This window comes from Squalius cephalus (genome assembly GCF_949319135.1).
Source record: "Squalius cephalus genome assembly, chromosome: 25".
Taxonomy (NCBI): Eukaryota; Metazoa; Chordata; class Actinopteri; order Cypriniformes; family Leuciscidae; genus Squalius; species Squalius cephalus.
The window spans coordinates 6133240-6158254 of record NC_137146.1 but is presented as its reverse complement, the minus strand read 5'-3'; the positions used below and the strand labels follow the sequence as shown (position 1 = coordinate 6158254).

At 36.3% G+C, this 25015-nt stretch overlaps 1 protein-coding gene across 2 annotated transcripts in view; it reads right to left on the bottom strand.

The window, feature by feature from the left end:
* Positions 1 to 25015, bottom strand: part of LOC307153427 (RALY RNA binding protein like) — a gene marked incomplete at its 5' end in the record, with an annotated part of 163940 nt that overhangs the window by 4040 nt on the left and 134885 nt on the right. For both annotated transcript variants that reach the window (XM_079862866.1, XM_079862865.1), the window contains 5 exons: positions 510 to 679; positions 1927 to 2043; positions 6533 to 6711; positions 7844 to 7891; positions 10426 to 10501. In XM_079862866.1, coding sequence (XP_079718992.1) covers positions 510 to 679; positions 1927 to 2043; positions 6533 to 6711; positions 7844 to 7891; positions 10426 to 10501 — 590 coding nt within the window. The remainder of the gene's footprint in view (positions 1 to 509; positions 680 to 1926; positions 2044 to 6532; positions 6712 to 7843; positions 7892 to 10425; positions 10502 to 25015) is intronic.

Genomic DNA, 25015 nt, shown 5'->3' with positions numbered 1-25015 from the left:
AATACTTACATTCATCATACTATTTAAACAATCCTATGACCTCTTCTTTTTAAAGTCTAGCTAATTTATATCTGTATTGTTTGGGTATCTACTAAACCCTGCAGCGCTGGAGGTCACAGTCTGACCTGAAATGTGGGTAGCACGCCATTGGGAATCTTTCCAGCGGGAGTTCGCCTTGAGGTTTCCCTCTCATTTCCACAGTTTAAGAAAATGGAAGAGCTCATTAAAATACATTCTGCCTGTCTCCTCAGTGGGAAGCACATCCTAAATCTTAAATTGACTTTGCTGCTGGACCGTAGTGTCTCCAGAGGTTCTGACTCTGTTTTAATTACGGAGCGTGACAGGTGAGGGGTAAGAGAGCTCGAAGCAGCCCAGCGGAACCCTGTCAGCTTCTGCTCTCCCAACCCTGCGTCTCTCATGTCCGCAACGATGAATAAATCTGCAGAATTAGCTTCAACATGGCTTTTCAGACCCGCGGCTGCCAGCGAGGCCCGCGGGGGCGAACGTACCAGATCAGTGCTGCCTTCTTCATCGTAGTCATCCTCGCCACCATCTGTCATTTCTCCCGCCTCCGCATCCAGCGCTCCCTCTCCTCCCTCCTCTCCGGAGTTGTCCGCCGTCTCCGATATCGACTCCTCATGCAAAGAGTCACAGTTCTCCTCATATTTCCTATGAGGCTCTGAAGAAAAGACACGGGTATTTGTGACGATTATGATTTATATCACAAATAGCAAACATAATGCGAGCAAAAAAGTTATTTTCCACCCTCATGTCATTCCAAATCCGTATGACTTTCTTAGTTTGACTTGTATGCAAATATGATGCATTAACCCTGTGAAGCTTTATATATATTATATATATATATATATATATATATATATATTTTTTTTTTTTTAATAGAACAGTTTACTGAACCTTTAGACAAAATATAAAACAAAAATGTATGTTGAGTTTCATATTTTTGATAAATCAGGCTTTTATTGCTTATATAGGATGATATAAGAGAATATGGCAGTCACACTTGAAGAAGAAAAAACACCCCAGTTTCTCCCCAGTTATTCAGAGACACAAACATGTGCAATTTGGTGCAATTGTTGATATTTATATGGACAAAAAGTACGATGAAATTCTGATAGCTTGTAATATAAATTAGATCTTTATAGCAGACAACTTGCATAAAAGGCATTTAAATATCAGTTGCCACTCTATAACATTCTCCCAATAATGTGTCTTAATAAGATGATATTTAAATGCTTAGTTTTATGATCAAAGCTCTGCATTTTTAATGAACTTTCATCAAACGTAATATTTGATACATTTTAACTTGATTATCCATACCTCATTTTTAGACCAATCAAGTAAACTTAAGTTGCTTCAGTCCAGTAAGTGATCATCTTGAAATATTACAAACAATTTAAGTTATTTTTTATAAAGACCATTAAAGATTTCACAGTAAAACAACATGTACCACAATCTGAAGAGGGACGAATTATCCTAAAATACCTTTTAAAAAAAATAAATTATTTAGTGGTCTTAGGGTTTTATAATGGTAGAAGAAAGGCAGTCATACGGGTTTGGAATGACATGAGTGCGAGTAAATGATGAAAGAATAGTAATTTTTGGGTGAACTATGTCTTTAATCTGAAACCAAGCCCATGGAATAGACCTAAAGTTTGACTCTTGAATCCGAGACTGCTGTTCCCCAGTGGATGAAAACAGCGCTCTCATCTACTGGTGAACATGGTGAAATGGGATTTGCTATAGTAAAACAGTGCAAGATTGGCTTTATAACAGTTATGACAAATTGGCTTCTGTCTCTTCGCCTGTCACAGAGATAGATAGCGTATATGCACTCCCAATATTTCTCCCAGTACAGCCGATGTTTGCAACCCTGTCCTGCAGGACTGGATTTTATGTCTGACTCACCGCACTCAGATCTCTGCTGTTTCTCGATCTTCTCCAGGCGGCCCAGAAGAGAGTCGATCTTCGTCTTGATCTGAGTCAGTTCACGTTTGATAGTCTGGAGTTGATCAGTTTTCACTGCTGGAGAAGAAAATGCAATAAACACATGATTTGAGGAGATAACAGTGCAACCATGTTCATGATTTTATCACTACAGATAATGTCAGAAAACTTGTTCAGGCCTATTGGTTCTAAACTAGGAGTTTAAAGAATTCCCTGTCTTGCTGTTTTTAATGAATTCTTATCTCATTCAGACACGCTGGTTAATATCGGCCAATACAAGAAAGATCATGTTTCTCCATGTGTTTTCATAGATGCTGCTTTTATCAGTCAATAAAACCTAACAAGAACTGTTTGCAGCCTGAAGCAAATACAAATAATTAAGTGTGCTGCTTGTTTCTTCTGTTAGCCGACTCAGTAAGAGTTCATTTGCAATGCAATATTATCATGCTGTTCATTGCATACTGTTTATTGCATATTAGTTTCTTTACTGTCATCCCCTTTTGAGATCTGAACTTAAACGGTTGTAATTCATGAATACTTTAGATCACAGGTCTATTTTTGAAGACGACACTCAATAGATTATTGATATCAGCTCGAAAATGTACAGAAGTTTAGGTGTACTGAAGCAAATGTACTAAATTTAAGGTTTTTATTTTATTCAAAATATATAATTCTACAAAATAATTTGGACACTAAAATGTCTAGAAAAATCAAAGCCGTATGTCTATCCAAGTTGTGTTCCAAATTAAAAGTTGGTATCACAAAAATGGATGGTGTTTTAAAGCACCATTTCCCTGGTAATGCAATGTTCAATTTCAAAAGAGTTTTAGCAGGATGAATTTCGAGCGTTTAAGCTTTCGAATAATACTTAATTTATGATGACTAAAATATATGATAGGGGAAAAAAAAATGGCTGCACCCGCTTTTACGTTAAAATGTTTTGCTAATTTGCTTAAAGTGATATTTACTCCATTCCATGTATGTAATGTTCTAAAAAAAATTGTTAATGAGACTGAGAATGAGGTTAAATGGCTATAATTACACAGAACACCAGGGCATTCCAAGCATAGGGAAACTATACATAAATATACAGTATACATATTGCAAAAGTACAGTATTCTTGGAGATGTTTGTCTTCACCTGGCTACAGATCTGGTCTGCTAACACTTAAGTTGCAGTTCAGTCCTAAAGATGAACTAGACAGTTTACAATCTTGCATGACATTGTGCTCATGAGCAAGACATTCACCCCTGGTCACCCTGAAAGACTCTCTATACAATTAATATGGGGTGAAAAGTCTCTGCTCAATGCCTGCTAGCTTAATTCATGCTGCTAATTTCTGTAAATGCTCTGTGCTTTAAATATTCCACTGCTTTTTTTTTCATCTGGCAGCTGTCAGATTAATCTCCCTCAGATGACTACACCATTGAACACACATTGAATCTAATAAACATTTAAAATCAGCAGGCCGCTCTGAGCAAACCAGAATGAACTTGGTGGTAACTGAAAGCCCAAATAGGCTAGAAAAAGGGCAGCAAATGGTATCCAATGCAGGATCAGTTTAAAATATGGAAATGGTTCTTGACATCTTTCAAAGCTACTTAGTGTAACTTCAGCTTTCAGGTGGTTAGAAATCAGCCCAAAACCTCACCTTCTGTAGATCTGTTTTACATGCTAAGGGCCAGGTTTACTAAAAAGGGCAAATTAGAATGAGAGTGCAATTCCATGAAAGCACCGATGGGAGTGGAAAGTTCTGCGCGTGATCTACCGACACATTCAAGAACACAGATGCAGTCGGATCATTTCCATAATGATTCCAACAGATTAGTTAAAAAACTACTATTCATTCAGGAACTAAACAAAGTGAATGTCTTACATTTGAATCATTCAATCAAGTGATTAATTTGAAGATGCCACTTCATTCAGGAACGAGCCTACATTCAAGCCGTCTGTTCAAATGCGTTGACTCATTTACAAATTAAACAACTTTATGAGTGAGTTAAAAAAAAACGCTAATTCATTCATGAACGAAAGATCAGAAAAATATATGATTAGTTAATATCACTGATTCATTAATGAACGAAAGCACTAAATGTTTTTATGAGTGAGTCACTGAATGATTTGAGAAAAAAATAAGTATGAGTCTGTATGAATCAATAATGCAAAGGATCCGTTCAAATACGTTGCTTCATTCATGAAAAGTGTCTGGAAATCTTGTTTCTAAAACATAAAAGTTACTGCAAAAAATGCAGACTAAATGGACCTCTATGAAAACCTTTTGAGGCCGCTCTTGACACGGACAGACCGGTTTCTTCATGATAATTGGAGCTCCAGGATACATATAAATGCTTTGTTGAAAAATTCATTAGTCTGTATTTTTCAAGCCGTTCCTCTCCTTGAGAAGGCTGAAGCTTGTCGCTTTGCCGTCACTGCCTTCAGCCCTGATAACACAGCGTGACCCAGCACTGTTGTCACACCGCTGTCACACCGCTGCCAGCTTTTCCTCTACCTCACAAAATGGTGTCACCTGCCATCACCCGCCTGAGGCAGAAAGCTCTGCGTGTGTAGGCGTTAAGTTGACGAAGCGTCGCATCTACTGAAATTCAATGAACGCGTCTGCGTGCAACCATTTAAATGGTTTCAAAACTCCACATACAACATGTCCAAAAACTGCCTTTAAGCTCGCAAATGTGAGTTTTAATCTGGGCAACCTATGAAACACAAACTAGAGGAGCATCATTTTGTTTTTGACAGATGAGTTAACTTACTCTTTATCTCTTTTTTTAAGCTGTTTACTTTGGAATAATTTAGAGGATGTGTGGCGTGCAGTAGGCTACGTTACATGCATCAAGATTCTAGATTAAAATGTATGTAAATGTAAGGGAAAAGGAGACCGGGGCTAGTTGTCACACGTTCTAAGCCCTCTTAAATTATAATAACTTTTCTGAAATAAGATTCCAATCATGTTTTTGCCATGGCTACTGGTAAACAAGTGAACACTTAAGAAGAAAAAAGATGATTTCTGAAGGTCATGTGACCCTGAAGACTGGATTAATGGCTGCTGAAAGTTCAGCTTGAATAGATTACATTTTATAATGTATTAAAATAGAAAACATTTTAAATTGTAATAATATTTCACAATATTACTGTCTTTACTGTATTTTTAATCAGATAAACTCAGCTTTGATGAGCAGAAAAGACTTCAACTATTTTCATGCCCCTGTCTTTACTATATCTTAGATTGTGTAACTGGTCACCAAGTTTTTCATTTATTATAAATCATCTTTTTGCCATGAGTTCATTTTAAATGGTCCTTATAGAGTGACAAATTAAAAAGTAAAAAGGCTTGTGGTATTAATAGGAGGCCACAAAAGCTTCATGCATAATAGAATTAGCAAATCCTGTTTAAAATATTTAGAGTACAGCAAGTCACAGATACATTTAAATAGTTAAATTTCCCAAAATTATTTCACAGGCAGATGAAGCAGGTTTTGCTATTCATGTCACTCTAGTGTATGGGTGATGAAAATTGCATAAGTTGTGTTTGCAGCAAATTTCAGATATCCTCTACTATATAGAATTGTGTTTTCTGGGTGACAGAATAAAAAAATAAAAATAAATAAAAAAAGTCAATTCTGATCTTAAAGACTGCATTTTCATCAGCAGTTGTTTAGAGCAAAACAGCCAAAGTAAACTTTTCGAGCCAAATTAAATGCTATTTTGGTGTCGTATAAAGCTAATCTCCAGTTTGTGCTGTGAAGAGAAGGAAGAACTCCAGTGAAATGCAGATTAAGGTAAACAGTGGCACTTTTGTGTGCATGCTATGGATATTTCTGGCTATAAGAAAAGCCCCCAGAGACCACAGCACTACAGCTAAGAGCATTAGTGTCACGCACCACAGCTAATCTCGACTTCTGAGCCCCGCTCCGAGGAGAAGGCGGGATGCTGACAGATGCTGTGAAAGCTGCTACTTGTGGGTTAGAGATAAAATCTGAATTAGTGTTATGAATTCTAATTTACAAACACAAATGCATGATCTTCTGTCTTGCCGTTTGGCTCGTATCCCAGTCAGAATTAAAGCAGCATTTCAGATGGCCGCAAGCCCCAGTCTCAGAATGCTATTTGGTTACAAAAATCAATACGTTCTTGATTTCTGCTCCCATGAAATAAGAAAAAAGTCTGTTTCACTTTGTGTAACCTGTAAGGGAGAGCTACTGACTAAAATGTTCCAGACTATAAACCAGCAATGAAGAATAAAGCTCATGGAATTCATACAGTGTGCCACAGTCTGCCAATGCCAGAGGTCAGTGATTTAATAGTGTAAAGCACATTGTGGATCTGTGGGAGCGATTTCTGCAACATGCAGTGTATTACTGATGTCTTTTTGCAGTAGAAGTATGAAAACGCATGAATGTCATTGCATTAGACAACAAAAAGTGGCATTTATGACAATTTTTTCAAGATGTCGTCACACCCCTAGTGTTTACTAAATTAAATTATGAATGAATTGCAGTCGATAAATTAATACATTTTCTGGACAATTGTGTGAGATTTTTTAATGGCTTACATTTCATCCCAGAGGAGAAGGACGATGATGAAGATGGAGGTCTTGAGGAAGAAGCGGAGGAGGTTTTAATAGGGAAGGAACTCTTCCCGCGTCGAGTGGATGGAAGTACCACTCGCGAACGCTTCAGCGGGATCACTGCCCTCGGAGGAGGAGCCACCCGTCCGTGATAGTCAAAGAGCCTAACCGGTTAAAAGAACCAAAGAAGATGTGCAGAGTTTACAAAAGACGCCATAACATCATTATTACCACTCAAAACAAGCCTTTTGACTTGGAATTATATGGCATCTTAAAGGTTTTTCACCCCTGAAAACATTTCTGACTCCTGGTTTCCATGCAATTAGCAGAGCTACTTTTGAAATCCGTCATGAAGGCAGGTGAATTTTTCAAAAGAATTTACAGAAAAGAAAGGAGGTACAGGAAAAATGTCAAACAAAGGCCCATGCCCTTGCTCTCCCATCAATCTCTCCTGGATATTCACAGCTCTCCACCCAGCTGACATTTAGTAAATGTCTCTGCTAATAAAAGATGAGATCATAAGAAGGAAACGGGCGAAAAAATAAAACGGGGCTTTTTAGAAATTAAAGATGAGCTCCATTTACTCAAAGCTAATGGATTTCTTTTCAAGGACAAATTGTAGGCGTTTAAGATAAATAAAATTATAGATTTTCTGTGAATGTCATATTTAATTACTTGAATTTATTGTAAGCATCTTTTTATAGGTTTGAAGGATCTGAGTGTTTCAAAATGTGTGTAATTAGATTAAGGGTTTCAACAACTGCAAATAAATGCATACATGCCTATTGTAGAAATCATCTCTATTCGTAACCACGTAATTGCAATTAATTGCACCTAAAATTAACATTTAATATATTTTTTTATTGTAATAATTTCACAGTTAATCTCCAAATGAATGTAGAAACAACATAAAGACAGTATTACTATACATTTTAAATATTTGATCTAACCAGTAGGAAATATACAGAAATTGAATAAAGTTATCAAACACTTCACTGCATAAATTTTGAATATAGATTAATCATTATTAAATCTACAAAAGTTAAGTCAAGAGCAGTGAGTGATTTTCTCTGTCTTTTGTTCAGTGATTTACATTAATGATAGACAGCAGCAGGTTTATTAGGCTACTGTCACTTTAAGATCTGAAGCACATGATGCAGATCTGACACCATGGACAACTCTTTATGGTCATTTAAGACTTTTTTAGCTCGTTTAAGACTGTGCTTACGAGGATACTCGACAAGCATCCTCAAATATTTCAAATTGTGTGCAATCAGATAATAAATGCATACATACCTATTGTAGAAATCATCTCTGTAGTAATCATAATCAAATTCATAACCACTGAAAGAGACAAAACAAAGGCACAATGTAAAGTGTGATTCACTATGACAAGAAAATGACAAAAATGGTTTAGGCCTAAACTGATGGAATTAGCCCCTTGATTTAGACTTGTATTTACAGCTAAACTGACACTGACAGATGTGACGCAGGAAGATTTTACACTTTGAACGCTAATCAATTTATACCCAAGATTTAAATGTGTAGAGACACTAATCAAACTCGTGCAAGTCAAATAATCCCCATCCATCTACACGATCTTTAAACATCTTGCTGACAGACATCTTCTGCCATCATAAATCATTCAGAGCTCCCAAACACAGTTACTCTTCAGTAACAGCAGCAATCGAAGTGGCTTAGCTTATTAATTAGAGAGAAATCTCCTGTTAGGTAGAATCAGACAGTGATACAGACATTCTCCAGTTTGTGTGTGACCCCTACTTGGATTTCATCCAGTAAACTTTGTGTGAACCCTTTTAGAGTAGCAGCACTTCCCTTCAGAGGACTTATAATGTCAACTGACAAGGTAAGCAACAGGGATTCTTCTTCAGTCATTTTTATTTCATGTACCGTGCAGTGAAATAGAATATGAAAACGCTATTTTGAATTATTTTACAACTTGAAAATTAGAGTGAATAGTTAAACTGAAATTGAATATGAATTTCAGAATATCTTGGTACTGTACTCTGTCTGTCTTCGCTTTAATACCTGGATTTTAAGCACTGGATCCAACATGAATAAAATCTGATAATCAAGTTCTGCATGTTAAAAAGGGCAAAAAAACATGGAAAAGCAAAAACATTTGACCTTTTAACCCTTGTATTACATTCGAATTCTGGGTATGACTTATGTTGTGGGTCAAATTGACCCTAACTGGATTCAATACAACAACAAAAAATAAACATGAGAACAAAATTATTTTAAAAAAGGTATTTAACAAATATTTTAAATATTATAAACAGTATTGTAACTTTTTTTAATAATTAAAAATTTTGATTTTGTTTTATTTTTGTGCTTTCCTGAAGCTCAAACATTAGAGCATGGCGCTGGTAACGCCAAAATCATGCATTCGATTCCCAGCGTAGTTAACGTTCTTGAACTGATACGCCTTCAACGCAGTGTACATTCCTTCGAGAAAAAACAACAAAAAAGTGTCTAATTTGAGATTAAATGTTGATGAAACTGGTCCGCTGGTTAGTCCCGTTATCCAATCACATCCACGGTTGAGATTGATCAATTGCTGATCAATGGATTTATTTGGTAAATGTGTTTCCATCGTAGTTTATGTGTCTTCTTATCCACCTCAATTGAGCACATATGTTTTTTTAATGCACATTTTTAGAACTTATGTACATCTTTGCGGTTCCATTTAGCGTTTTTTTTTAATGCAATATCCCAAAAATGCACATAAAATAGCTGGATGGAAACATAGCTAATGATTAATTGTGCACGTAACATCAGGACAGAGAACAAGGTCAAACTTAATGCAATTGAGCATTTAAATACATGTCATGCATATTATGAATATCCTGTCAACTATAGAAAGTGGAGAAAGGATGATTTTGGGACCATTTCCAAAACACAACCTCATTATATTCCATTATTGGCATCTACGTTCTTTTGACCATTTCATTCCAAACTAATTAACATTCAAAGCTATTCTTTGTTGGTTTGCTCCTGTCGTACTCTCCTAATTAAGCCTATACCTCTGATTAAATAATGGATGGGTTGCGTTAGTCAATTTGAAATGCAAATCAAGACTTAATGAATTTCAAAAATACAATGAGAGCAAGAAATAAAGAATTAAAAACCCTGAATCAGCTAAAGTAAAATAAAATGTAACAAAAGAGAACCAAAATACGCTACAGTCCATGAAAGGACACTCTTATGGCTCATAAGTAACTGAATTGGCAAAAATTCTTAAACTAATTAATGTTTCATTACTATGTGCAAATAAAAGAAAAGAAAAAAACATTTCCATTACATTTATGGCTGCAAACAGAAACATTGTTAATTCAGTAATTGTTTCATGGTCCAGGCACTATTTATTTCGCATTAGTTAGTATTTACTGTTTGCAATAAAATGCTCTGAATCCCCATAAAAGCTTGCCAATAAAGGAGTAAATGCCTAATACCTTTTCAAGCATTGATTTTTCACTCATTTCCTGCTTGGTTAGTTTTCACTGATGTGTCTGGAGCTTTTCGCTTCCTATAGAAGTTCAACAAGCTAACCGAACCTGTGAGACACAACTGCAACTTCAGCAATTGAATGAATGTTCTGATAAGACGGCGGGTTGTTCTGTTATATAAACCTGATAATATGACAAATGTGCTGACGGCTTCATTCAGCCACACCAAGCAGACTTTAATCCGCTCTACCTCAGCTCTCCTAACAAGGGTGCATGTAAGAACGGCGAAGGGATTTCATTTACACTGCAGTATGTTATCATCTGAAGTCAAATTCACACAGTCAGAGTGAGTTTTGTATATACAAGTACAGTCATATGTTGCCCTACTTCAATATAAAAGACACCCACCTGTAGACAGCAGTTAGGGGTCGTTTGGATCCCGCTTTAGGCCTGTAGGGTTTGGGCTCTCCGGCCATATTAATATCTGCAGAAACAGAAGAATTCAAAGTCAAACACCTGTATAAATGAGTTCTCTTTGCAAACTTAAGGCCCGTTCACGCTAGGGTTATAATCGTTACCAAAAACTAGAACTATTAAAAACATGGTTGCACTTTATTTTACAGTAGGACAACGTACCTAAAAAGTGCTGGTTAACATAAGGTTAATCCATGGGTTAAGGTTAGGTTTAGGTTCAGGGTTAGTACCCAGTTATTGTAGTAATAATAATAATAATAATAATAAAGTACATAGTATATATGTACATGGGGAACAGGACTGTGAAATAAAGTGCTACCAATAACATGTCTGTTAATTAAAACAGAAATAAAATATAAATATTAGTTGAAAAAATTTAAAGGGATAGTTCACTTTGAAATTAAATTTTGGTATGTTTTAGCTTACCTCAAGGGCATCCAAGATGTAGGTGTCTTTGTTTCCGCAGTAGTTTCAATTTTGATATTTTTAGGTCAAACCGTTCTTGTCTGTCAGTCATATAATGCAGGTCTATGGTCACTGTCTCAAAGAGCATGCACAGAGAAGTCCAAATTAAACAATTCCCCATCGTAAGTACACATTGATGGCCTAAGACACGAAACGAGCGGTTTGTGTGAGAAAACAAACGGTATTTATATTGTTTTTACCGATAAAACGCACGAGAGATCACTTCCGGCGCTTGGAATCACTTGGACGTGGCTGTGTATAAGAGGTAAAAACGATATAAATACTGTTCGTTTTCTCACACAAACCACTCGTTTCGTGTCTTAGGCCATCAATGTGTACTTACGATGGGGAATTGTTTAATTTGGACTCTGTGCATGCTCTTTGAGACAGTGACCATAGACCTGCATTATATGACTGACAGACAAGAACGGTTTGACCTAAAAATATCAAAATTGAAACTACTGCGGAAAAAAAGACACCTACATCTTGGATGCCCTTGAGGTAAGCTAAAACATACCAAAATTTAATTTCAAAGTGAACTATCCCTTTAATGACTGAAGCATGATGGGTAGAACAATGTGGTGCCTGTTTGAGGTTTAGTAAATAATTGGTACCCTGGGATTGTAAAACAAGAAAATATATATAATACCTAAAAATTTTGTGCAATAAACCTCTTGAATGAGATTTCTATGAGAAATGCAGGCCATTAGAAATACAATTCACATATAGCAGGCAAACAAAACTTTCTTATAAGGGAACATTTTGTGAAAAGGAATTTCATGCAAATAAATAGCTGATAGCAGCAATGGTTCATTCACACCATATTGATTTACGTAATTCAAAATATTCTGCTTGAAATGTATGCTTTGGCTTTCTTGTATCTCTAAAATGAATGCAACATGGTTTGGTATTCTGTTAACTAATGAAATGACATTCATACATTTTTAAGTGTGTCCAAGTACATTTTTTGTGTTGTGCATGCTCAAATCTGCAGGCTAAAGTGTGACACCAACATATTTCAGTCAATTTTGTGCAATTTGTAATCCACAGAGCTCATCTTTAAAGGAGCTGTAGATAAAAACATACTAAAAAAAAATAATTTCCATGCTGCAGTAAAAGAAAGAAGGGATGAATAGGAAGAGAAGGGATGAAGCACTTGACATTGGTGCATCTATATGTACATTAAAGCATTTCTTATCAAACCATCATCCTTGAACGATAGCACATAAAGCACACAACATCAGTTGTGTTCTTACAATATCCCAAAAGTTCCCAAAGATTTTTAATTTCAGAGAAATTCCAATTTTAAATAATGGCTCGTCCCTGTCGCCCTGTCCTACTTGTTGTCCGTCAATGACGTAATATCTGCGTTATCCCTGGTTTCCGCTCATACTGCCATAGTAACCATGGCGACAGATGTGGACAACTGCGTTAGTCTAGCGGCACGCTCACGCTGTTGTTGTTTCGTTCAAACATTATGGACCATGGCAAGCAGACTTTGGGACAAAAGGAGAACTAAAACGAGGATTATTATCAGCGTGTCGTTTTCGAGATGCCGAGAGCTCCACGTCCGTGACTAACTTCGACTTGACAGAGATGCGCAAATGTAAAGGTGAGCAAATGTACATAAATCTAATCAATGTTATATAGCTCAACATGATGAAATGTTAGAATATGATCAGTATGTTATTCTAATGTTGATCTAGCTTACTGCTAGTCACAAACAGATAAACTAACACATAGAATAACTCTAACACACTCAAATGCAGTTTAGTGTGATAGTGTGTAGACCAAGTGAAACAGCTCTGAGTTACCTCACAAGTTTTTAATTCGTCTAATAAACTGACCTGTGTGAGTATTATTCAGCACTTGCGGGTAAGTTAGTTCAGTAGAATGAAATGAAATTATTCCTTTATATCTGCCGGACTCGCGTGTGGCGCTGATATCGGTCTCTCATTAGCAATCGCGCCCTGCTTCATACCACAGTCATGTTAAAAACATCAATGTATTCACTCATCCATAAATAGTATTAGATCCCTCAGCATGACGGCAAGTTCCATAATTCTGCTTATGCGCCATCAACATATGCCTTTGTTATTGTAAGAGGTTAGCGACCCCTAGCGGCGAAAAAAACTAAAACATATTGTAGCTTTAAGTGTTACCATATTTGTTTTTATAAATACATTTCTAATAATAATAATAATAATAATAATAATAATAAACAATGGCAATGTTGAAATAAAAAACATGCATACTGCTTAATGTATACCACACAATATGTAGGCTATACTATCTACAATTTAAACAGAAATGTAGTTTGCCGTTTTAAAGATTCCAAGTCAAGTCAAGTCAAGTCAAGTCAAGTCAAGTCTATTTGTATAGCGCTTTTCACAATACAGATTGTATCAAAGCAGCTTCACAGTATTAAATTAAAATAATACAACAAGGTTTGTTTCTAGTGGAATTTATTGATTGATAAAATAAAATTAAATATCCCCAAAATATCCCCAACTGAGCAAGCCAAAGGCAACAGTGGCAAGGAACCGAAAAACTCCATCAAGTGACCTAATGGTGTCCTAAACCTCCATCAGGTGACCTAACGGTGTCCTAAAACTCCATCAGGTGACCTAACGGTGTCCTAAAACTCCATCAGGTGACCTAATGGTGTCCTAAAACTCCATCAGGTGACCTAACGGTGTCCTAAAACTCCATCAAGTGACCTAATGGTGTCCTAAACCTCCATCAGGTGACCTAACGGTGTCCTAAAACTCCATCAGGTGACCTAATGGTGTCCTAAAACTCCATCAGGTGACCTAACGGAGAAAAAAAAAAACCTTGGGAGAACCCAGGCTCAGTCGGGGGCCAGTTCTCCTCTGGCGTTTATGAACTAGAGGCCGGATTGTAGTTTGAACTGTAAGATTAAAAATATTATATGAATGCCTGGCCGAAAAGATGCGTCTTTAATCTAGTTTTAAACTGGGAGAGCGAGTCTGAGCAACGAACAGTATCAGGAAGGCTATTCCAGAGATTCCAGTCACATTCGAAAACACAATTTTAAAATGACAGCAGCAAAACAAGCAAACAAGGATATATTTGTTGCAATGTTTACAAATCCTGTCGCAACTGGTGTTATAGGATCAAATCGAGAGGATAAAATATGACAGGAAACATGAAGCCTTTTCTTGCAGAAATCCTGTTATATATGCTGATCTGGTGTAAATGCTCAAGCACATCGGCTCACGGAGTGACTCACACACGGTCTAGCCAAACTCACTCCAGACAGCAGAATAAGCATCATGCTTTTAGGAGAAATCAGGTTCCGATTTCCATTTGATAAAGCATCTGTTTGCTTGCTTCAGATGTATGCGTCACTTGTGCAAGGGTATCTGTCCAATAAAGGAAAGAGATGCAGCAGAGTGACATCTATTTTTCATTTTTACGCTGATTGATGGTAGTCACAAAAGGGTCATAGCTGTGGACACGAGGGAAATTTCTCATTTCATCTGCATCCGCTCATTGGAATTTGTAATGGTTGCCTGGAGACAGGCCGAGCCGAGAGGAGCTCTCCGTGGTCCTGAACCCTGGGCTGGCTGAGGGGGGAGTGGCTCTTTTTCACTGTTTGGATCGAAACATCATGAAAGCTTTCCATTGAGACGGGTACTCACAAAGAGACATCCGCAGCATCTGAAACCAGCCCTATTTTCAAAGGAGATACCAAGGTCTTATTCACAAACATTTTTTATTTAACATAAGCAGTGTTTAGAGTGGTTCCAAAAAGTAAAATAAAAAAATAACGAATAACATGAATGTCACTGCATTAGATAAAATTATCAAACTGAGTGGTATTTATTTTAAAGAAAGCACATGCACACTTTTTTATATAGCACACTTTTTCACAAGCACACAATTATATACACTGTTCAATATACTGTTCAAAATAAAGACAAAACACATTGGGTTGTCAAACGTTAGTGGAACCTCATGAGTGTAACAATTTTAACCTCAAGACAACAACCCTCAAGAATGAAAAGCTGCTTTTGATTTGTTGTGTTGGTTCTCTCTGTATATCATGCTTTTTTCCCCCCTATCTATTAAGAACAACTTGCATCTTCCACCACCTTGTCCGATCTCTTCTCAGTTTGACCTTAGAGGACCAGTTCACTAAGAGGAAATGATGAGGTCAGTATCTACTCTGTATCTCTGGTTTATTAAAGTGCCCCATTATGCTTTTCCGGATGTTACCTTTCCATATATTACCATATTCGGATATTACCATAAAACCGACACTATATAGTAAATGTTCTTTATCACTGTGAATCAGGTGTTTCCAACACACACTGTAAGTGGTAGACTAATCACAACAGACTGGGCCATCTGACCAATCAGAGCAAAGTAAACCAATCACAACAGACTGGGCCATCAGACCAATCAGAGCAGAGTAGACTCTCAGAAAGGCGGGGCTTAGAGAGACTGAATTATCAAACCATTTCAGATACTGTGAGAAGACATCAGATGCACCTAAAGCTATAGAAGACCTCCAAAACAAAATTAGGAACCTTTAAAACAACACTTTAACAGGTTTGTTCTGGTATGGTCGTGGACATCAGGGAAACTGAAAATGATGCAACTAACCATATATGTATATATACACCCATACACAGTTGGATAGCAATATAAATAGGCTTTTAAAAATAGGAGAAACACCTTCAGTTATGCATCTAATCAAACTCTATTGTATTTTGTTCACTAGGCAATATGGCTAATACTACTGCAATTTTTGTCCCAGTGTGTGTTCAGTAAATCACACTTCAACACATAATAATGTATTTACAAAATGGTAATTTTCCTATTCAGCCAATGTCATGCAATTCTGGATACTGGGGGGACTGTGCAGTTCACTATAATATGCAATTCATGGTCACCCCTTGACGTCCATTGTAAAACAATTCGAGAACCACTGTATTAAGATGTAAGCATTTCTGAGATCAAAATACTTGAAGTCCCCCTTGGTGAAAATCAAGCTTTTAATGTTGTTTATATGTCTATGTGGTGTTTTTAATATGATTTAATACAAACCATGTGTATCAGATACATTCAAGCTATTATAAGGCATGAATAATTTTATTTTCAAGGAAAACCATTTAAACATGTAATTTTGGTGATCAAAGATGAGTTTTAAGGGATAAAATGTTTGACTACTGGGGAACTTTAAATGGTTTCTTAGAAAAGGAAGGGGTGGTGGTGAAACTGAAATATGTGCAGAATGAATGGGAAGTGAATGGAATCAAACTACTTAATTTAAAGTGACGGTTGTGCACTTTTATTCTGTTCTCAACTGGAATGTAGTGGAGGAAATACACAACTGACAAAAAAACATGAAGATATGCATTATACCACTTACAATGCAATGTAACGCAATAATAAAATAAAATTCTAATCTTTATTTTATTTAAATCTATCTATCTATCTATCTATCTATCTACACCCCAGCTGGGTGCTGATTTATCCTGAGTTGCCATCTGTTTTGCTGCTTGCTAAAGAGAAGAGCAAGCAGACTGCTACTTACAGCCAAACCTTCATTTTCTTCCACTTAGCACACTGTCACATCTGAAAGTCACAGTGAAAGTAAGGTACACACACACACACACACACACACACACTACCAGCCATAGACTCTGTCTGCAACATCTCCATAGGACATCTGTTTAAATCCTGATATTCAGCAGGAGGTATACCTATAATTAAGTTGATGCATTTGATACGTGTAGTGTATGTTCATCTTTCTCACTGTTCTCTCAAGAAAACACAGCATCTAATCTCATCTACTTTTAAGGAGCCATTTAGAAATTGACAACCACTGATTAAAAGGGCAGCATGCTGCGAACATCTTGTTTTGTCTTCTACGGATGAAAGCAAGTCGAATGGTTTTGCAGCAACATGAAAGTGAGTAAATTATGTTAATATTAATTTTTGGATGAACTTTTCCTTTAACAGAAAATGTAGCGACCACGAAAGGGTCTATATGAAGAGTTCAGATGCAAAAGCCTGTAAGTGTCATCTGAAATTTTCTTCTAGAATGATCATTTTTATCAAGCTCGTATATTTAAGTTCAGTAATTTCACTTAAATAGCAATGGAAATGACCTATTAGTTGTCATTTAAGTGAAACTACTGAACTTAAATATACGAGCTTGATAAAAATGAAAAATATATATATATATTTTTTTTTTTAATAAAAATTTCAGATGGCACTTAGAGGCTTTTGCATCTGAACTCTTCATATGTAGAGATTTTCCGCAGAGTTGAATGTGGCTTACTTATGCATTCATTTAAAATTCCTTTACTGACCTAATTAAATGTTCCACGTCTGGCAACACTCATCTGCGCAGACCTCTCAAACAAGGACAGCTTTATTTCTTGAAGTTGAAGTTGCATCTATACAGTATGACCAAGTCATCCAGCCCTATATCTGAAGGGACCTCTGTAACATAACTCTGCTGCAGACAATATGAAGCCAAAACATCAAGCACAAACTTTAAATGAGTAAATAATGAAGCACTGCAGGCGCCTAAGGGTTTGTGGTGTTAACGGGCTTATAGCCGGTGATCAGACGCATATGGCGAGATGTGAGCAGCTACAGCAAACATAAACATGATCTCCCATGCGGATTCTCTCTGATAATCCAGCCGTATGAAACGATCATGCCTTTTGATGATAATCGGGCTGAGGAATTTTTCTTTGCACTAAATCAGTTACAGCAAAATATCCTAACGAAATCCTGTTTCCATGCTTTGAACCACAGATAAGCGAGAGATTTTAGAACGAAACCACAGTATTCCTCGTCCAGCTAGGATTTAAAGACTTTGAAGTTAGGATCGTGATCTGATGAGTAGCAATGCTGCCTTAACATAAGTAAAACAAAGGAGGAAAAAAAGAAAATAATGAAAAAATGTTACAGTAAAAACCTGTTCGTTATATCACTATAAAATTATCATATCTAGAGACAATACATGTACTTTTATGTAAAAAAATGAGTAACAGTGTCATTGTTACATGTAGTTACTATAAATTATTAGGGATGCACCGATATGAACATTTTGGCCGATACCGATAACCGATAATTCTTTATATTTGAAATCCGATAACCGATATATTGGCCGATAAATCTAAATCCAAATTTATATAATTTTTGAGAGCTTGATTACAAAAACAAAAGTCTCACCATTAAATCCATGTCTCAAACACACAATTATAATGATGTTCTCATTCACATATGTCACATGCACATGTTGCACTTTACTGTATTTTCCTTTTCAAAGTGATTTCAATCATATTTCAAGCAATTCAAAACCATCATGTTGAACAGTGCGCATCTGAAGTGTCTCAGCTGAAGGAAATAATACATTATTTATCTGCTTTAATATATCGGCCAAATTTTCTTATCAGGCCGATAACGATAACATTAAAAATGAACCGATATCGGCCGCTACCGATATGTTGGCCGATATATCGTGCATCCCTGTAAATTATGCATAATTACATGCAACTAACCCTAAACCAAACCAATCCTTAATCCTAACCCTATAACAAGTACAGAAATACAAGGTATTGCCACAATTGCCCATTTCTGTCAACCACAGCTGACAATTTTTACTCTAAATTAAACAGAATTTTGTGGAAGTGCACACCATTTTATAATGGAGGAATTTAGTTCATAAACTAGAGTATTTGAACCAGAAAACCAATCAAGTGCCCTTGCATTGGGCCTGTTGCTCGAATTAGCCTGCATTCTGCTTGACTGGGATTTCCACAAAATTAAGAATGGGAAGCACATAGTGACAGAAAGCACATGTTTTAGTCTTGGGGAAGCTCAATCTTTTTCCATTTACAACCCAAGGACACTTTATTTTTTTGACTGGATGTCTCATACAGCTTTTCCACTCATTCGGTGTCTTTGTTCTCCTGTCACTGCTGAAATAATCTTTCTGATATAGCACTAGTAAGAAGTCTGCCATACACCTATAGCTGGAATTGAATTGCACCAACAGGTACAACAGCTGGGCTGTGTGAATTTACATGATCAGAGCAGGAAGCAATGAATTACACAATTAAGTGATGTTGACAGATCTAATATGACTAATAGATTTATGATGGAGCTGTGCACTTAGATGAAATAAATCAATTAACTAACAAGAACATCTCAATAAGAGGAGTTTAGTTAGGATTAAACAAACTATACTCTAGTATGAATATCAATAAAGCTTGTGCAAACACAAAAACATGAGCGTTATATTACCATTCTCTCAAAATGGAAATGCCATTTTGGCTGCCTATGCAAATCCATTTTGTTTGAGGCCAGAGGACATGCGTCTATAAGGAACTCTCGTGAAATGTAAAAAGCTGTTGGGAGCAAATCCACACTCATCAGCGTCACAGTCACAGCCCCATTCCTCACAGCCCAGTGGGTCGGGGATGACCAGGTCAAATCCATCCGTCAGATGTGCATTGAGACTCTGAGATCTATAAACCTGCACTGACAGGGTTATCACACGGCAGACAACAGGCCCAGTGAGAACAGCTATTATGAACTGGGAGATTTCATTAAAAAAAAAAAAAAAAATTAAATGGTGCAATTAAATATCTTTATTAGTAGTAACTGAGCAGTAAAATCAACTCTGGTATTCTATTTAGATCATTTTTATAAGCCGTCGCCTCCTAATCCACATCTGAATGTCAGGAGGGATACAAAGTAGTGTGGGGCTAATCATAAATTTAGAAATGTCTACTTTTAGAACGTGCTAGTTTTAGGAGTCTTATGCGTGTCAAAGATACAGATATAGCTGCTGTTTAATATAAGAATTTGCATAGATGATGCACAGTTACGTTCACACAGCAGTCGAATATGGTTGTCACTCTGTTTTAGGATGCCATATGGTCACAGTTTAGGTATTAAGGAGAGACAACCACATTTAATAAACAAACTGACTACCTTAAAAAATACTGCACTATAAATAAAAAAAAATAGAAATAATGCACTATAAAATTTGAGTTATCACCACAAGATCAAGATGAGCTCATTAAAGCAGCATGCATAAAAATGACTGTCTAACCATCTAAACTAAAAGTAATTAGCAGACTATCCACATAACACACATTATTATGTGCACAAAGCCACTGTTTAACATGCATCTCAAGAGGTTTAGTTACTGATAATAGACTATCTGCATAGATCGATCACGACGATGATGGTGATGACGGTGATTATGAGGAGGAGGAGGAGAAAGAGGAGGACAATGAATGGTCATGAAAGGAATTATTAAGGGATTTTTTATGACACTTGAAATTTCTCAATTGATCCTGGCTCAATGTAACATTAGAGGAGAACAATGACAGTCCATTTACTCAAGATGAATCTTTTCAGCTCCTGAATAGCCCAAAATACCAAAACATCCATCATCAATCATGCTTCAATTATATACACAATACAGTTGACAAGGGTTTCAATAGGTAACACAATCACACATGCGATCACTTAAAACACATGGTGCGTTCCGATTGACAGACTCCCTAGTACGCAGTGTTCATTGCTCCCTACTCCTAAACATGTTTATTAGACTTTATTGTATATTTAATTGACTATTGCAGCTATTAAATGACTATTAACAATTTTCAAGCTGTACTGTAAGTCATTCATTATGAAAATGATGGATCATTATGGTTCTTCATTAATGCTCTTAATAATTGTAGCGGTCTCATCTTGTGTATTTTCTTTCCCACACGGAGCTGCATAGTAAACATTCCTGAGGTAAATAAAGTCAAATAAATGCAGATAGTCTGTCTTGTTGGCAGAGGCTATTTACACTAACTCCGCCCACTGAAGTCTGGTTGGGCCAGACATTACAGAAGACGCAATGTTGTCAACAGAAGCAATGGTTTAGGGGTAAGGCGAGTGGCAGAAAGCTTTGACGCAAATCAACCCGTGTTTGCTGAACTTCCTTATCTCATCACATATAACATCTAGTAATGGGTCATTCATGAATGGGTCGTTCATTGCGTCTGTCACGTGACAAATTAACGAAAGACTCAGAAGGTAAAGTAGTTGTTTATGTTTCCTGTAAATTATTTTTGACTGCATTATAATGATTTCTTGATTCAGAATATCAAGATTGCGTAAGTGGATGTGTTTGGGGAATTTGGCTGCTAAAAGTATAACATTTAAAGCCACTTAAATGAACGAAATGGCTCGAAAAAAGATTTGTTCAATTTGATGAACGAGATCGAACAAGAGAGTCAGTAAAATGATCCGAACATGAAATTTATTTTCAATAACAGGGAGCGAACATGTTCGCTCCCTTCAGGTTGGATCTCACTTGAAGGAATAGTTCACCCATAAATTAACATTCTGTCATCATTTACACACCCTCAATTTGTTCCAAACCTGTATGAATTTCTTTCTTCTGCTGAACACAAACTAAAAATATTTTAAAGAATGTTGGTAATCAAACAGTCCATGGCACCCATTGACTTTCATAGAAGGAAAACTAATACTATTGAAGTCAATGGCTACCATCAACTATCTGGTAACCAACATTCTTCAAAATATCTTCTTTTGTGTTCAACAAAAGAAAGAAACTCGTACAGGTTTGGAACAACATGAGGGCGATGACAACGATGATTTTGGGGTGAACTGTCCCTTTAAGATGGCGGAGTAGAAGAAGAAGTCCACTTACGGTCGACTGGAACGCTAACATCAGCATTATGAGGATGTTTCTTATCTTTCTGATGTGACATGCGCCTGTAGACATCTGTATCTCTACTACTCATGCACAGCACTGAGAATTTACCAACATGCAACTGAACTGAACAGGTGAGAATGACGTGGAAGAAATACAAATGTACATGCCGTTGTTTACCAATATTAAGCTTTCCATGACTAGTTGCGAGTTTATGCTAATAAAGAGACATGCAGTGAATGCAAAACAACACATTCTCAAAGTTACACTGATGGTCGTAAACTCACACCGGTGATTTCGACGTTTCCCTTTAAACATGGTCATTCTGAACGGCTCCAGTTTGACGGCTTGAAAATCCTGCTCGCGCTCGGGAAGATTAGACCGAACCTCAGCTGCGAATTTGGACAAACAGAAACAGATCTGCTTTTTCTAAAGGTAAGAAAACGAGACCAACGAACCAACAGACGCTACCATTACTGTGGTTTAGTGAGGGGTGCTTATATCTAGATAAGAGGCGGCTCCAACAACGGTGAAGGCTTGTTTAATGATATTCATGATACAGCGTTAGGATTGGACGCAAGCACGCACCGTCAGCACTAGCGATTAATATTCAAGATCCGGTCTTCCTCATTGGAAGGTTACCAAGGAACGTCAGCACGTTCTTATTAATATTCATGAACCTTCGCTATGGTAGGATTTGTAATTTCAACAAATCTAGATTCAATGAACTCGCATGTTTTCGCATTAATTAATAAAAATATATTTTTTTTAATTAATTTTCTGCTATTTAGCATTAACGCCGATTAGTAATAATTGCATGCACCTATTTAAGTAATAGACCAAAAAGTAATAATAGTCCTACATGATGACATATAAGCCATTAAAGTAGGCCTATAGTTTATGCAAAACAATAATAATAATTTAAAAGAATAGACTAAATTATTATCTATGTCTCTTTAAATTTTCCCTAATTTATAAACGTGTTAGATTTCCCAGAACCTCTCAGTTCTGGGATTTTTAACTGATTCTCTATATTCCACATCGAACTTCTTTCATAATAACTTAAACAAAACATTTTTTCAATTAATTTAATATTTATGTGTACAATTTGTATTTTTTTTAAACATTTATTTCAACAACAACAAAAATAATGTCTGCAATATCAATAGGCCTACTGCAGTCTTCATTACACATGAGAGCCTTTTCTCCAAAAACTAAAAAGTGTGACACAATATTCAAATCCATGCCAGCATGCCTGAGTTTCTCAGAAAAAGGAAAGAAAAGCCGCCAGTATCCAATTTCATCACAAACTGGCATCACTCTCTCCTCACATTCAGGATTATTAATATGATCCAAACATTTGCATAGAGTTACATAAAACCCTCAGGTTAGGTGCTGGGACCGTATGAGATGCAATCACGCCTGCTTTTCCTAAAAAAAAAAAAAAAACACAATTTTCATCTCTGTGAACCACGATCTTGATTGTGATCATATTATTTTCTGCTGCAAGGGATTGTGTTGTTAAGGAGACAGAGAAAGAAAATGTACAGTCCTACACTTCTAATAATGTGTGATTTATTCAGTTAGCTGTCAGTGAGTGCATGGCTATCAGTGTGTGGGTTGTTTCTGACCAAAATAGCATCGAAAATGTACTTTTCACGATCCGACTGAGAAAGATACCAGAACAATGCTGGCAATATCTGCATATCCTGACCTACTTTAAACATGACCAAATACTGCACTTTTAATAAGGCAGGAGCATTTTTAATGGTTTTCTATAATATCATCAACATGTCCAACTGATCTCATTTGAAAGTGCATTTTTATATGAACATAATATTGATCTTTTAACATAAGTGAAAACAGTTCTGACTTTAAGTAACTGAAAATAAGAGAGAAAGAGGGGTACAAATTAATGAACATCTGGATATTTGTATATATTTTGAGAAGTATCTTGTGGAAAATAAGCGTTTTTCGATCTCTCTCTCACACACACACACACACACATATATATATATATATATGTGTGTGTGTATATATATATATATATATATGATCTTAGCTAACTGCATGATTTGCATTATCTTAGAACTGTACATTTCTGATATATGGACACATATATTAACTTGGAGTTGGACACAGTCACCTCTGATAACAGATCACTCTAAATTGTAATGTAGACTCATGGATTTTCTGTAAAACTGCTTATATCAAACATCTGTATATGTACATGTAGACAGTTGCAGGAAATTTGGAAACACAACATTGCCATCTTCTGGATAATGCAATGCAGCGCCTTTAAGAAATCACAAAGAACAGAAAATGTTGCAGAATATCATGTTGATGTGATTTGAGGTGTTGAGGTGTAAAGATATATGAAATCTCAACTTGATGTAATCTTTAATGATCTTTAATTAGGAACAGTTCAACCCCCAAAAAAGTTCTTATAGTTTAGTCATGTAGTGTAGTAGTCATCTCAAACCGGAATGACTTTCTGTCCTTTTACACATGAAAGGAGTGATTTTGTAGAATGTTTTGGCCATTTTGTTCCATATAATAAAAGTGAATTGAAATGAGACAGTCAAGCTCTCAAAAAGGAATGGCATGACAAATTAGTGACCTATCCCTTTAAGCCAAACATGTGAAATGTCATCGGTATTGAAGCAGATGTATTCAATAATTTAATTTTTATTAATTACATGCAGAAGAAACTGACAAAATAAGCAATAGACCTTTAAAAGATGATAGAATTTGCCAAAACTGCAGCCTTTCCCCCCTCACAAATGTTATTCCAGTGAAGAAATGCAGTTCACTGATGCTCAACATTCATATACAAAGTGGAAACATGTTGGACACATGCTCTAAAAACAGCCTGTGACGAGTTTCTTCTGATTGTTTATGTATCTGTGAGAACTAGTGACATTAAAAAGCCAACCTAAATTAGCTTAATGGTTGTAAATGGATAAAGTGATGATTTATAGCTGAAAATAACCTCATAATGGGACTAGAGTGCACAAAATCACATGACAACACTGAAATGCTACTTAAACAGTCATTGAAGTTTGACTCATTTAATGGAGTGTCATATCGCTTGGAGTCAGTCATCTGACCACACACACACACACACACACACACACACACACACACACACACACACACACACACACACACACACGTGAATATCCCAACAAATAATGGCTCTGGAAAATAGGAAAATAGAGAAAGCATCAAGCATGGAATCCTATTTGCACATTTTATTTCTCTTTAGGGGTCTTTCTCGATCATATCCATTCTATTCCACCCAACCGGGATGCTTCCTTCAAATAA